This window comes from Corylus avellana, chromosome 4 (assembly GCF_965113065.1).
Source record: "Corylus avellana chromosome 4, dhCorAvel1.hap1.2, whole genome shotgun sequence".
In the NCBI taxonomy this organism is placed as follows: domain Eukaryota; kingdom Viridiplantae; phylum Streptophyta; class Magnoliopsida; order Fagales; family Betulaceae; genus Corylus; species Corylus avellana.
The window spans coordinates 22,833,847-22,849,632 of record NC_142493.1 but is presented as its reverse complement, the minus strand read 5'-3'; the positions used below and the strand labels follow the sequence as shown (position 1 = coordinate 22,849,632).

Genomic DNA, 15,786 nt, shown 5'->3' with positions numbered 1-15,786 from the left:
GTTTTAATTCTTGGAAAATTTATGATATTATAGAGAGTGGTAATTAGAGAGTGGTAATTGGTGAAATAATAGGATAGTAAATGGTAAGAAGAATTGTAGATGAATAAATGTAGGTATACTAGTGTTGGTAGATGGAATAGTAAAATGGTAGGTAGAATAGTAAGGGAAGGTAGAATAGTCAATGGTAGGTATAATAGTATTAGTAGAAGGAGGGTAGAATTGTAGATGGATAAAGGAATGTATAATAGTGTTGGTAGATGGAATGGTAAAATGAGGCTAGAATTGTAGATGGATAAATGAAGGTATAATAGTGTTGGTAGATGGAATGGTAAAATGAGGCTAGAATTGTAGATGGATAAATGTAGGTATAATAGTGTTGGTAAATGGAATAGTAAAATGGAAGGTAAAATAGTAAGGGAAGGTAGAATAGTCAATGGTAGGTATAATAGTATTAGTAGAAGGAGGGTAGAATTGTAGATGGATAAATGAAGGCATAATAGTGTTGGTAGATGGAATGGTAAAATGAGGCTAGAATTGTAGATGGATAAATGAAGGTATAATAGTGTTGGTAGATGGAATGGTAAAATAAGGCTAGAATTGTAGATGGATAAATGTCGGTATAATAGTGTTGGTAGATGGAATGGTAAAATGACGCTAGAATTGTAGATGGATAAATGTAGGTATAATAGTGTTGGTAGATGGAATAGTAAGGGAATGTAGAATAGTCAATGGTAAGTATAATAGTATTAGTAGAAGGAGGGTAGAATTGTAGATGGATAAATGAAGGTATAATAGTGTTGGTAGATGAAATGATAAAATGAGGCTAGAATTGTAGATGGATAAACGAAAGTATAATAGTGTTGGTAGATGGAATGGTAAAATGAGGCTAGAATTGTAAATGGATAAATGTAGGTATAATAGTGTTGGTAGATGGAATAGTAAAATGGAAGGTAGAATAGTACTTGGTTTTTTCCCTATAAATAGAGCTCTTCCCCTTCACAAATTTCACCATTCTTCTCCCTTCTCTTCTACATATTCTTCATTCTTCCGTTTTCTACTCGGTCTTTCTCCTTTCTGAAAGTGTTTACACGAAACATAGAGAGAAAGGGCGAGACAAAGCGTTGCAAGAAAGAAAGAACATGAGAGAGAACGGGCTTGAGAAATTAGTTTCAAAAGATATACTAGTGGTGTTAGTCAGATTGGAGCAACTAGATCATTCAGACCACTTTTTAGTTTCAGTCTAGAAGTAAGTAAATTCACTACCCCTTCTAAAATTACTTCATGTCATGCTATTTATTCATTCTTGTATCAAACTGTAAATGATTATTTTATTTACCTGTCATGGAGATATGTTGCATGCATGAAGGATTTCTAAAAGAATTATTTAGGAAGTTTATATTTCTTTAAATGCTTTCTAAGTACACAAGTTTATATTTGAAAAAGTTTCCATTTTTTAGAAAAGAAAGTTGAGAAATGATGATGATTATAAGAAAGAAGAATGATGATAAACCCTCCTACATGTTGCCCTAAGATGCATCCAAAGAAGTACAAAGAAAAGTACAAGAAATGAGTTAAATGTTTATGAAATGAGGGCACGTGTATGGAGGAAAGTATTTTTGGCCCCAAGATAAGTAAAGATGAGAGTTCGGTACCGATACTCGGATGGAGGCGAAACCACTGAAGGAGGCTATGCCAGAAGGTGGTATTCCATCAACAGACCGTTGAGTGCACCAAGAAAGAGAGTTAATTGACGGTCGGACATGGCTGAGGCTACAGTTCAGTGCCATGGTCACAAGGACTCGCAACCCTCGTACACAGGGGTAATAGTGTACATGGGCCATAATATGAGAAAATAATAATATGATTTATAATGATGATATATTATGATGATTTACAACGATGATATACTATGATGATTTACAAAGATGATTTATGACGATGATCTATTACTAGATGTAATAGTACGTATATGCTACGGGAGATGCAACCGTACATACATGTATTATTATGGCTGGATGTATATTTATTTGTGAAAACGATTTTCAAAACTGAGAACAAGGAGTAAAACTATGTATGGTTGTGGATTTTACTTGCTGGGCCCCTTTTGGGCTCATTCAGTTTTATCTCTCGTTTTCAGGTAGAAAGGACGCTGGAATAGGAGGCCGGAATGGGGGCAGGAATAATTATTAACTTTCACAATCTTTTCATATCAGTTATTATAACAATATGATTTTTCGCAACTATAGTTTGATGTTTCCTAATTTCGCTTGTAATAATATCTCTTGAAGAATGTTTTATACATTGATCGTATCCTTTAAAATCAAGTACTCTAATAGACCTTATAGCCTTAACGGGCTGGGGATGTTACAATATATATATATAGATATATATATTTCATCCTTTTTTTTTTAATAGAATCTTGATGTGCTAGTTTCAGCACGTCAGGAATTAAAAAAATAAAATAAAAATGAAGAAGATAGAAGCGTGCAGAGAGAGAACAAAAAAAAAAAATTGTAGGGTGTGCACACTACGGTGTGTTGGAACTTGGGGGAGGAAAAAGAAAAGGAAAAAAAAATTAGAAGAATGAAGAATAGAAGCGTGCAGAGAGAGAAAAAAAAAAAGGGAGAAAAGAAGAATGAATTAATTAAGAAAGGAAGAGAAGAAGAATGAAGACAAAAAAAAAAAAAAAAAAAAAGATAAAAAGATAAAAAGATAAAAGATAAAAGAAATCCTGAAGTGCCAATTGTGGCACGTCAGGAATTTTTGACGTGCCATATTTGGCACGTCAGAATCTGTTTTAATTTTTTTTTGTTTTGTTTTTGTTTTATATCATGTTTATTTTATATCATATATATTTCATCTAACTTTTGTTTTTTATTAGGAAGGATTTTAAATGAAAATGAGACTCAAAATCTTTTTAGATCTTTATTAATTAACTCTACTGTTACTCTTGGCCTTCCGATCCGGATTTCTTAATTTGATTTATTATTCTTCATTCGCTTAGTATAGAAATTAAAATCTATTTTCTGCTCTATGTCTTTTTTGTTTTTGCACGAAAAAATACTATTTATTTGCAGATAAAACAAAGAAAGATGAAATAAAATTGTCGTTGCATCTACTAGGTTTTATTCTTCATGAATTCTTTCTTCCTCGTCTTCTTCTTCTTCTTTTCTTGTCAATCAATCAGACAATTTTACAAAACTGTTTTAGTGTACAACAAACATTTATATATAATATGGGCACGATGACAATTTGATATTTTCCTATATATATATATATATATATATATATATATATATATGTCAAAACTTCAATATGAATAATTATTTTAATCAGATTCCAAACGAATGAGGAAAATGTTATATATCCTTTAGGTTTGAACCATGCACGTTAATAAATTTTTATTTAGTATTAGATCAGTGTAGGTTAACCGCATTTTACTTATTGAGTGAATTAATATCTTCATTCATCTTATGTACTCTTGTTAATAATTTTCACCATCACCTTATTATTTAGTTTGAATTTGCCAAAAAAAAAAAAAAATTAGTTAATAGAAATTCTGACCTGCCACATATGGCACGTCAGAAATTACTGACGTTCCACATATGGCACGTCAAAATTTCTTGTATCTTTTTTTTTTTTTTTCTTTTTTTTTTTAATATATATATATTTGTTTGTTTATATATATATATATAAAACAGAAGCATTGATACCAAGTCGAGTCAAAGGCTTGACTACAACTTGAACAGAACCAATATGCAGAAATTTATAACTTTTAGCAAGAGAATCATTAACAAATTTCTTATTAAACAAGGTAATAGTTTGATTATTACCCGATATAGCAAATGTTTGTTCAACAGTTTTAACAGAATATGAAATTTTAAAACAAAATTTCAACCAAGAAGTAGTACAAACATCAAAAGCAGAAAGCTTGGGGATATTCCATTTATCAAATTTAAAATCATTATCACCTTCAACAGAAAATTGTTCAAAATTAACCACGTTAGGTGGTAAACTAGAACTAGAGCTAGAACTATATATATATTCTTGATGTGCCACATGTGGCACGTCAAAAATGTGCCTTGGGAAGGGGCCTATTGCCCCTGCCTTTTTTTTTTTTTTTTTTTTTTTTTTTTTTTTTTTATATAAGGTTTATATATATATATAGTTTCCGACGTGCTAATTTGGCACGTCAGAAATTTCTTACGTGTTAAAACTAGCGCGTCAAAAAAAATAGCGAGACATTCAACTTAATTTTCCCTCTTCTTTCCCTCTTTTATTATTTATTCTTTCCCCACATCTACTTTTCTTATTTAACTTCAGATTTTCTTTCCCTCTCTCAATCTCCCTCTTCTCTCTCTTCTCTCTGAACCTCCCTCTTCTCTCTGAATGTCCCTCTTCGCTCTCAATCTCGCTGCATGGTAGCAAAGCTAGAAGAAAAGCAGATCAAGAAGAAGAAAAACAAAAGGAGAAGAGAAGATCGATCGAAGAAGAGAAGCAGAAGAAAAAAAAAAAGGAGAAGAGAAGAAGATCGAAGAAGAGAGATTTTTGATTTGAAGAAGCTCTGAGTTGGTTTATTTTGATTTGATTTGAGAGATTTTTGATTTGAAGAGAAGAAGATCGAAGAAGCATAAGGTTTTTTTTTTGATTTTTTGTGTTTGGGTTTTTGAAAATGGAGGAAAGAAGAGAGAGAGAGAGAGAGTGAAAATGGAGGAAAGAAGATCAGATCAGGGACAAAGAGAGCTGGGTGAAAATGAAGATCGACGAGGCTATGATTTTATTTATTTTTGACCAGAATAAAAAAAAAAAATTATTTTAATTGAAAAATTATTTTAATTAATAAAATTTTTAATTGAAAAAAAAAATCCAGAAAAATTAAAAAAAAAAAGAAAATTATTATTTTTTAATAATTTTTAAATTACTGACGTGCCAAAATTAACACGTCAATAATTTAAAATTATTAAAAAAATAATTTTTCTTTCTTTTAAAAAAAACTTTTTTCTGGATTTTTTTTTAATTAAAAAATTTACTGACATGTCAAATTTTGACACGTCAGAAAATTTTTGATGTGTCAGAAAGTGACATGTCAGAAAATTTTTCTGACATGTCAATTTTGACACGTTAGAAAATTCTGACGTGTTAAATCTAACACGTTAGAAAATTATGACGTTAAATCTAACACGTCATAAATTTTTCGTTTTTGACACCCACAATCTTAACGCCTGAAACATGTCAAAATTACCTTGTCAGGAGGATTTGCTGACGTGTCAAACCACCTGACACGTCAGAAAACTTATGTCAATAAAAAATCATTTTTTTTGTAGTGTATTGAGCATCCCACATGTGGTATCTTATTAATTATATACTCTATAATAGGAAAACCGATTACATAAAAGAAGACCCTCCCTATATAATTAAGGAGCCTCAATTGTATATACAAGGTATCCATAGCAGGATAATTCTCTATTTTTCTCCAGTAAAATCTCCTCGTTTTTTTTTTTTTTTTTTTTTTTTTTTTTTTTTTTATCAAGTAGCACTTTCATCCATTTCTCACCTAACAAAACACCTACTTGCTACTTCTATATATCTTATTAATTGCCAGTTTATTCTACTTGCAAATGTAACCATAGTTGCTTTTGGAGCCTACATCTTCATCATTTCTTCTTTTGTATTAATTGGCTATTTGCAATAAAGTATGAAGAAATCAACAAGCATAAATTTTTTTCAAGAAATCAATAGACATGCAATCCATCATGTATAATAAATAAAAGTTTTAACAAGTTAAATTATTAAACAATTAGATGTATAGTTTATTATCATGATGTTACACTTTTGAAACATGCTTACCTAGTCAATGATGTCTTTGTTAAGAATTAGAAAGATAGATGCACAAGCAATAGTCTTCTCTCTACAACTATTAGGATGAAAGAGGTAAAACAAAGTGAGAACATATACATTCTGGATAAACTGATGTGATAATTCATTAATGTAAAACATTTAAATAGACTACAATTAAACCATTTACTCTTAAAAACAAAGACCCACTTAACCACCACTAAAATAACATGGAGCACTAAGGACTTAAGAACTTCAACCTACCTACAATTAAGATAATGCTGAAACAAATAACAAGCTATTAAATAGGAACCACTAACCCACTACTCAACAAACAAGCTAAGGAATAGGAACACATTTTGCATTATTTCTAATAGTCTTCGTAGAAATTTCAAAAATGAAAAGAAAGGAAAAAAGAATATATATTGAGACATCGATCTCCTTGATCCTCAGCCACAGAAAGAGAGAGAGAGAAGTAATGGAGAGGAAACCCCACATCCTAGTATTTCCTTACCCCATACAAGGTCACATAAACCCAATACTCCAATTCTCGAAGCGCCTTACCTCAAAGGGTCTGAGAGTGACAGTAATCACCACCACATCCATTAGCAAATCCATGCAAGAGAGCTCTCTCAACTTCGTGACCATCTCTGACGGCTCCAAGCAAGGCGACAAGGAAACCATGTATGAAGAACTCGAGCGTTTCAAACTATTTGTCTCAGAAAGCTTAGCAGAGCTGATTGAGAGACAAAAAAGCTCCAAACACCCACCGAAACTGCTCGTGTACGACTCAGCAATGCCATGGGCTCTAAACGTGGCCAGGCAACTTGGTGTGGATGGAGCTCCATTTTTCACTCAGTCTTGTGCGGTTAATGTAATTTACCATCATGCACATCAAGGAGTTTTCTTACAGAGGCCTTCTGTATCCTTACCCTACATGCCATCACTAGGGGTTAATGATGTGCCTTCGTTTCTTAATGATACGGGCTCCTCTCTTCCGCTCAAAATTGCATTGAATCAATTCTCAAACATCCATGAGGCAAATTGGATCTTCTGCAACACATTCGACAAGTTGGAACATGAGGTAGGTATATATTTATATATACACACACTGATACATATAGGGACGGAGCCAATTTTGAATTTGGGGGACCTAAGGCCAAATTTTTTTTGGAAATGAACCACTTGACAAAAAATACCTTAAATTATTATTATTTTTTTTTATCTTAATTTTTTTTTTCTTGTAATTTGGGGAGACAAGGGCCACTACCGGTCCCCCTAAATTGGATACATATGTGCATGTATATGGAAACTAGCCTTCAAATAATTTAAGTTCAAATATATAGTCTTTTCTCTTTTCAAAATTGAAACACAATTTCTTTTCAAATTGAACATCTAAGAAACAAAACACAAACCACAAGACATGCACGTTTTAGAAAACCTTTTAAAAATTGAGGGCACTTCATATTGAAGTGGGGTAGGGCAAATCTTGTAAATTAAAATCTGAAAAACCTTTGATGCACCATTTGGATGAATGTTGAGGTCGCACGTCCAATACTTTGTTTAGGCGTGTGATACTATTTTATGTCAATCTCATACTAAGTTTTCGTGAGAACAAGATCCTCTCCATTTCAGATAAAGTGGATAGTATTTAGTAAGTTATAGTGGAGGAGTATTTTTGTCTTTTCACTTTTTGAGGGGACAAAAATACCGATCCACTATAACTAACTGAGGCTCCGTTTACTTCGACGTAAAATGGTTTCCAGAAAATGATTTCCGTATTTTACGGTGTTTACTTCGACGTAAAATAGTAGTTAACGGAAAATATTTTCCTTTTGACCGAAAATTCTTCTTTAATTTTCGGAAAATGGTTTATGATTTTGAAAACCGTAAACCTTTTTCCGATTATGACCATCTCATTCTTAAATCGATAGACCTTGCTAAGACCCCCCAAAACCTCGCCGGGACTTGACCGGAACCTGCCCGGGACTCGCCCAGGACCTGCCCGGGACTTGACCGAGACCCGCCTGGGACCTACCCGGGACTTGACCGGGACCTGCCCGGGACCTCGGCGGGACCTGCCCGGGACTTGCTCGGGACCCACCCGGGACCTAACCGGGACCCACCCGGGACTCTCCCGGGACTTGACTGAGACTCGTCCGGGACCTGCCCGGGACCCGCCCGAGACCTGCTCAGGACCTGCACTGGACCTGACCGGGAACCTGCCCGGGACCTGCCCGGTCAAGTCCTGGGCGGGTTCCGATCAAGTCCCGGTGGGTTCCCGGGCGGGTCCCTACCAAGTCTCAGCAGGGTCCTAGTCAAGTCCCGGGCAAGTCCCGAGCAAGTCCCGGTTAAGTCCCGGTCAAGTCCTGGGCGGGTCCCGGGCAAGTCCCGGGTGGGTCCCGGTCAAGTCCTGCCGGGGTCCCGGGCGGGTCCCCGTCAAGTCTAGGGCGGGTCCCGGGCAAGTCTCTAGCAAGTCCCTGGCGAGTCCCGGGCAAGTCCCGGACGGGTCTTGGGCGGGTCCCGGGCAGTTCTCGGTCAAGTCCCAGGTAGGTCCCAGCGAGGTCCCGGACAAGTTCCGGTGGGGTCCCGGGCAGGTCCCTGCGGAGTCTCGAACAAGTCCCGTGCAGGTCCCGACGGGGACCTTATTGGAAAAAAGATATTAAAAAAAAAAAATTATTTTCCGTGTACAAGGTAAACGTCGTAAAATGTTTTCGACGAAAAATATTTTTAAGAAAAATGACTTGCCTGAAAATATTTTACGAAGAAAACTATTTTACGTCGAAGTAAACAGAACTTGAATATTATTCAGTTCATTTGAAATGGAGAGGATTCTAATTTGCTTTCGTGGGCCTTCCAATTCCAAAAGCTAGATTCCATTTTCAATGTTTTCTAATGTTCCATCACTTCAAGTGTGCAAATTGACCCTTATTTAAATAAAGGTCAATTTGCACATTAAAGGCCATAGCTAGAACGATATAGTGAGTCTTTTTTTTTTTTTTTTAAACGGAAAGACCAGAAAATTTCTAATGATAGGTTATGTTTGGTGCCTTTCCAAAAAGTTGTTTTCCAAACAATTTTCTTAAGCCAACCTCACATAAATTATTTCCCAAATGTGTATCCCACCAAAAAAAATAAAATAAAAAGCATCTTAACTTTATATCATCAAGAACATTTTCAAATCAAAATACAAAAAATACTTTTCAAAACCACTATATTTCATCATGTTTTTGGGATGTTTTAGTACTTTATTTATTTATTTTTTTTATTATTAAATATTTTTCTAAATTTTATTAGGTAGTGAACTGGATGGCAAGCCAATGGCCAGTTAAAACAATTGGACCGACAATTCCATCAATATACTTAGACAAGCGATTGGAGGATGACAAAGAGTATGGTCTCAACCTCTTCAAGCCTAATGTGGACACTTGCATGAAGTGGCTAGACACAAAGGAAATTGGCTCTGTCATCTATGCATCATTTGGAAGCTTGACAACCCTGGGAGAAGAGCACATGGAGGAGCTAGCATTGGGCCTCAAGAATAGCAGCTGCTCCTTCTTGTGGGTAGTAAGAGAATCTGAAGGAAAAAAGCTTCCCGATAATTTTATAGAGGAGACAACCGAGAGGGGGTTGTTTGTGACTTGGTGCCCTCAACTAGACGTATTGGCTCACAAGGCAATTGGGTGCTTCATGACTCACTGTGGGTGGAACTCGACGCTTGAGGCATTGAGCTTGGGAGTGCCAATGGTTGCGATGCCACAATGGACTGATCAACCAACTAATGCAAAATTCATTGCGGATGTTTGGAAGGTAGGGATCAGGGTTAAATTGAACGAAAAAGGCATTGCGACCAGAGAAGAAATAGAGATGTGTATAAGGGAAGTAATGGAGGGTGAGAGAGGGAAAGAGATGAAAAAGAATTCGTTGAGATGGAAGGAATTGGCTATAGAAGCTGTAGACAAAGGTGGAAGCTCAGATAAAAACATAGAGGTGTTTGTAGCTAAACTTGCACACTCCTAATTTTAGTGGAAGCGATAGCTCTACATTTGAATAATAATCTAGAAAATGTGTGATTTTACTATTAATATCCTTTTTGATGAACACTACTAAAGTCTGATGTTAATGTAATTAAGCGCTACTAGCTCTATATTCGATTAATGATCAAGACAATTTATGATTTTACTATTAATTTTTTATTTATTATTATTTTTTTGATGCCATAGGTTGGATCATTAATTGAGGAAATACTATTGTTTAATTGTAGTAGCTCTATATGCATACCCTTAACTGATCCAAAGAATTGCATTTTAGAGTTGTCTCTAGTTTATAGAGAGTGAATTAATCTCTATCTTGTCTTCCATGTGAGAGATTTTTTTCCCCTCTTCTTTGTTAGTATATATATTGCTTGGTCCAAAGACTTGCAATTTCTTTTGTATGACATTTTCGGTTTGCTAAATAAAGTTGTTTATTTTTAGGCTTTTATTAAGAACATTTGACATATCATTGTATACATGTGCATATTATTCTCTATATATACATATATACATGTAGTGTTTAAGTTATATTGATTATGTCTTTGGTGTTTTAATGAGAAAGTCTAAATCATAAACCTTATAACTTATAAATTATTGTTTGTAGTTGGTAATAGAATTGAGCATTCCATTATTGATAAAACTATAACATATCAATCATGATTCATGATGAGTTATGTATTTTGATTATAGAAGTGGAAACTTTTGATGTATATATATTGGTACGATTACAATGCATGTACTGAACAAATCTATGTGAATCATTGAATTGTTATTCTACATAAATACGGTCAATATGAATAACTTGAATTTATGATTGAGCCAAAAGCAAACAGTCACTCATAGAATTCAAATATTTGGAGCCCTTATCTCATTATAACGTCTATTTAAGAGACGTGACAATATCTGTTTTTTTTTTTGGACTTTTCATTGTCTTAGTACTTTCAGTTTTGTATAATGTTTTTTTTGGGAAAAATGCAGTTTACCCTCCTGAAGTTTCAGGTTTTTTTTCAATTTTAACCTCAAAGTTCAAAAATTGGCAATCTACTTCCCTGAAGTTTCAAAAATTGGCAATTTAAACATTCCGTTACTAATTTCCGTTAAATTGGACGGAAATTGTTTTTAAAAAAAACTAAGGGTAATGATGTAATTTCATAGATTTCCGTCCATTTAGACGGAAAAATTAAACGGAGGGTTTAAATTGCCAATTTTTGAAACTTCAGGGGGTAGATTGCCAATTTTTGAACTTTGAGGTTAAAATTGAAAAACCCCTAAAACTTCGGGGGGGTAAACTGCATTTTCCCCATGTTTTTTTTCCCTCTCTTTTAACTATGTTGAGGCCTTTAATAAGGAGTTTTAGAGGTGGGTATGATCTTGTTGTAGATTCTTAGAATATAATTTTCTTGCTGATCAGCTTGTAGTAATTGACAGTTTTGGAATAATTAACATGGCCCGTGCACTAGTATACTAATGTTCAGTGGATGTGTATGAGTTGATTGGCAAATTAGACCAAATTTTCCAACAATTGTAATTTTTTTTTTTTTTTTTTTTGGGGTGCAAATTAGGCTCTAATTTGCTTTCAAACTACCACTTCATTTGCATTCATTCCACCATAATCGTAATTAATATGCTTTGTTCAAGGGTCAAAATCAAGCCGAGCTGAGCTTTTGAGAGTTTGACTCATTTAATAATCAATCTAATTTAGTATTTGAACTTCACTCATTTATTAGGGAAAAATTTACTTTAACTCTTGAAGTTTCAGGAGTTTTTTAATTTGAACCCTAAAATTTAAAAATTGGCAATGTACCCTCCTAATGTTTTAAAAATTTTTCATTTAAACCTTCCGTTACTAATTTCCGTTAAATTGGACGGAATTTTTTTTTAAAAAAAAAAAAAGCCTGGGGGTAATTACGTAATTTTATAAATTTTCGTCCAATTTGACGGAAATTAGTAACGGATGGTTTAAATTGAAATTTTTTGAAACATTAGGGAGGTACATTGCTAATTTTTAAACTTTAGGATTCAAATTGAAAAACACCTGAAACTTTAGAGAAGTAAAAGTAGATTTTTTCCTATTTATTAAATGAACTAAAACCAAATGGAGCTTATTTGAACTGAAACCGAACCCGTTGGCCAGCTGCACTGTTAGTTTATAACTGTAGATATGGGAGAAGAAAGCTGGGCTGATGATTAATTATGATCAATCAGACTCATTATAAATTAACATCCTTTTGTCCTGTTTCATATATAGTGTTTAGGTACGTACGTAAGCAGTGATGTCAAGGTTAACTTTGTGTTTTCATGTACTTGTATTTTGTTTTTGTTTTTACTTATAATGTCGAAGACAAAAGTTTTGGTGATAGTTACAAGGGGTGGAAATGTACATTTGATTCAAAATGTCATTAACAAATTAATACCTTACTCTTTTTTGTTTGTTTCTAATCAACGACATACTACTTACAAAAAACATATACACACACTAACGACATTTATAAAAACATTCTTATAAAATATCCAAATACAACATTTTTATATATCTTATTGCCAATTAAATTTCATCTACTTGCAATATTAAGATATATATAAAAGAAATCATTGCTTCTTTTGTATTTGCAATTGTAAATTATGTTGTTAGCCTGCATAACAATAATGAATAATATAATTGAAAAAAGAGAAATTAAGAGAGAGTCGAGATACGGATTTACGAGGTTCGGCAAGGTATCTACATTCAAAGAGAGTACGGCTATATTTTACTATTAATGATTCAGAGTTACAACCACTGGTATTCCAGTAGCTCTATATTCGAATAATGATCCCGAAAAATTATGATTTTACTATTAATTTCTTTTTTTGATGCCATAGGTTAGATCATTAATTTAAACTTAAAGGGTTTTTTTTTTTTTTTTTTTGAAGAAAAATGTCAAAGTGTCTAATTTGATAGGAATGATAGTATGTGAGGGGCATCGATGCCACTTTTCAAAGTTTTGAAGGTGTAATTATAGAACATGTGATAGTTCAGGGGGCCAAAGTATATTTTTCATTCTTTATATATACATGTTGGAATAATGATATAAGGACTAGAGTTCTCCTTGAATCATCTCAAATGTAATGTGACTTTTAAAATCACCAAAAGATTAAAATTTAATAATGATCATCTCAAATTCAATGATAATTTTAAAAGCAACATCACGCTTATGAAGATTCAGTGAGAACTCTAGTCCTCCTTATATCATTACTCTATATATTTAATGTGGTTTTATTTGTTTGCGGAGACTATTTTGCATGCGTAGTTTGTAGCGTCTTGACAATAGACTATGTTTTGTTTTCGACAATGCCTCTCCATCCCCACCACCTCCCTGTGGTTGTGGTTGTTTTCGTTACTTAGTAGAAGTTCGAATAGGGTTTCTCTCTCACCAAACATAACCCTAGAGGTGCCTTCTCAAAGCCAGGACGGATTGATGAAGACAATATATATATATATATATTGGTTAATTTTTCTCAAACTAATCATTCATTGCAAAAGGAAACAGTATAACTTTTCCTATTTATATTTTATTTTTCAAATTTTTATCAAGAATAAAAAAAATTATACAAGAGAAGTCTCATATTATAGTTCGTCAATGATATCACCACAGGCAAGTGGTGGGTCCTTTCTTATTTTGCAAGCAATCAATATCTCAATCTGACGTGCGACATTTGGATCTATTATCAATTAATATTTTAGAATGAGTGAAAATGTATTTTAAATATGAAAGCTAGCAAATTAAATTGGTCGTCATTCGTTGTTCAATGTACAAAACATAAATTTTTTGTTGATTTATGGAATCTACTACTAGCTATAGGTCCTTTAATATATATTGCATGAAATTTATAATTACATTTTTGTTGAATAGTTTATTCATTAATTTAATATTCTTTTCAACTCTATTTTTTTAATATTATAATTACATGTTAACCAAAATTCAGGCGAAAGGGGTGGTGGTGTGGCCACCTCCACCACCCCAACTGGAGAGAGGTGGCCTCCGTTGAAGGTACGTAGCCACACACGGCCATGCATATGCAGTCTTTCTTTCTTTCTTTTTTCTTTAATTTTTTAATTTCTTTCTGTCGGTAAGACTTTAGCTTCAAACTTGTTTTTGTTTTCTCAAAATAAGCATGTTTAATATTTGTTTCTTTTAAAACATTATATATATATATATATATATATATATATATATATATATATATTTCCAAATAATTTTCTTAAGGGAACCTCACAGAAATTATTTTTCCAAATGTACGTGTATCCTAACTAAAACACTTATCAACTTTATATCACATCAAAAACATATATTTCCAAATCAAAATATAAAAAACACTTTTCAAAACCATTATATTTCATCATGTTTTGGGGAAGTTTTAGTACTTTTTTTAAAAAAAAAATTATTTTATTAAACCTTTTTCTAAATTTTATTAGCTAGTGAATTGGATGGCAAGCCAATGGCCACTAAAAACAATTGGATCGGCTATTCCATCAATGTACTTAGACAAGCGGTTGGAGGATGACAAAGAGTATGATCTCAACCTCTTCAAGCCTAATACAGATGTTTGCATGAAGTGGCTAGACACAGGAAATTGGCTTAGTCGTTTATGCATCATTTGGAAGCTTGGCAACCTTAGGAGAAGAACAGATCATGGGAGAGCAAGTATCGGGCCTGAAGAATGGCAATTATATACATACACAACAGTTAACATATATATATATATATGTTTACCTAAGCAGAGATGCATGTGATTATGAATAGGACTCCTCTTGTCCTGTTCCATAATGATACCTAAGCAGTGATGTTAATTCATGTAATTGTTTTTGGTTTTTGTTTTTAATTATAATGTCAAAGACAAAAGAGTTTTGGACCTTGGGTGATGCATGCGAGTTTTGTGCTTCATGGGGGAGGTAGCTAGATGGATAGATATAACGAATGGAAGTTATGACAGATTGGTAGGGAGATAATTGAGCACTTTAGACAATTTTTAAAGTGAGATCGATCATAATATAATACTATAGGAAGGATACTACATTTTTAGGTTAAATAATTCTAAAAACTATATTTTTATCCGAAAGTATTCTATATATAGGATCCAGCTAATTACATGCTGCTATGTTGTAGTTTAATCAACAGTTAAGATTGAATCTTTCAAAATCTCTCTTAATTTTCTTTCTCGTATTAAAAGATTCTAAAAGTAAGTCAACTTTGAGATTTAATCTTAACTATTGCTTAAAACATATAAGCTGGATCCCTATATATAATACTGACATGACAGTCCAAACCAATCTTTAGATTAATCATCATTATTAAAAAAAAAAAAAAAACAAAAAAATTATTAAGACAATCACGCAAGCAAAAATCCCATAAAAAAACCTCATTACACAAAAGACTCACTTTATAAAGACCTCATGGAGCTAGCCTCACTACAATTGAACCCGTAAAGAACATCAGAGAGAGAGAGATAGCCTCACTACAATTGAACCCGTAAAGAACATCAGAGAGAGAGAGAGAGAGAGAGAAATGGAGAGGAAAACTCATATTCTAGTAATTCCCTACCCCATTCCAGGACACATAAACCCAATGCTCCAATTCTCCAAGCGCCTGCCCTCAAAGGGTGCAAGAGTCACATTAATCACTACCACCTCCATTAGCAAGTCCATGGAAGCCCTGCAAGAGAGCTCTGTCTACTTTGAGACCATCTCCGACTATATATATATATATATATATATATATATATATATATATATATATATATATCCATTGATACATGCATATGTATATATATTTGTGCATGCATGTATTCGTTTTATCTGTTTTGAGGAAGAGTCTATATTTGGCAGTTGTTGCAAAAAGTCTTTTCTCTTTTTTTTTTTTTTTAAAAAAAATCAGACCAT

At 33.3% G+C, this 15,786-nt stretch overlaps 1 protein-coding gene across 1 annotated transcript; it reads left to right on the top strand.

Annotated features, from left to right (window-relative positions):
* The first annotated feature begins 6,301 nt into the window (after positions 1-6,301).
* On the top strand, positions 6,302-9,855 carry LOC132178972 (mogroside I-E synthase-like). Its single transcript, XM_088515081.1, has 2 exons — positions 6,302-6,919; positions 9,133-9,855. The coding sequence occupies exons 1-2, from the start codon at positions 6,314-6,316 to the stop codon at positions 9,853-9,855; spliced, it is 1,329 nt and encodes a 442-aa protein (XP_088371207.1). The 5' UTR covers positions 6,302-6,313.
* Positions 9,856-15,786: the final 5,931 nt, after the last annotated feature.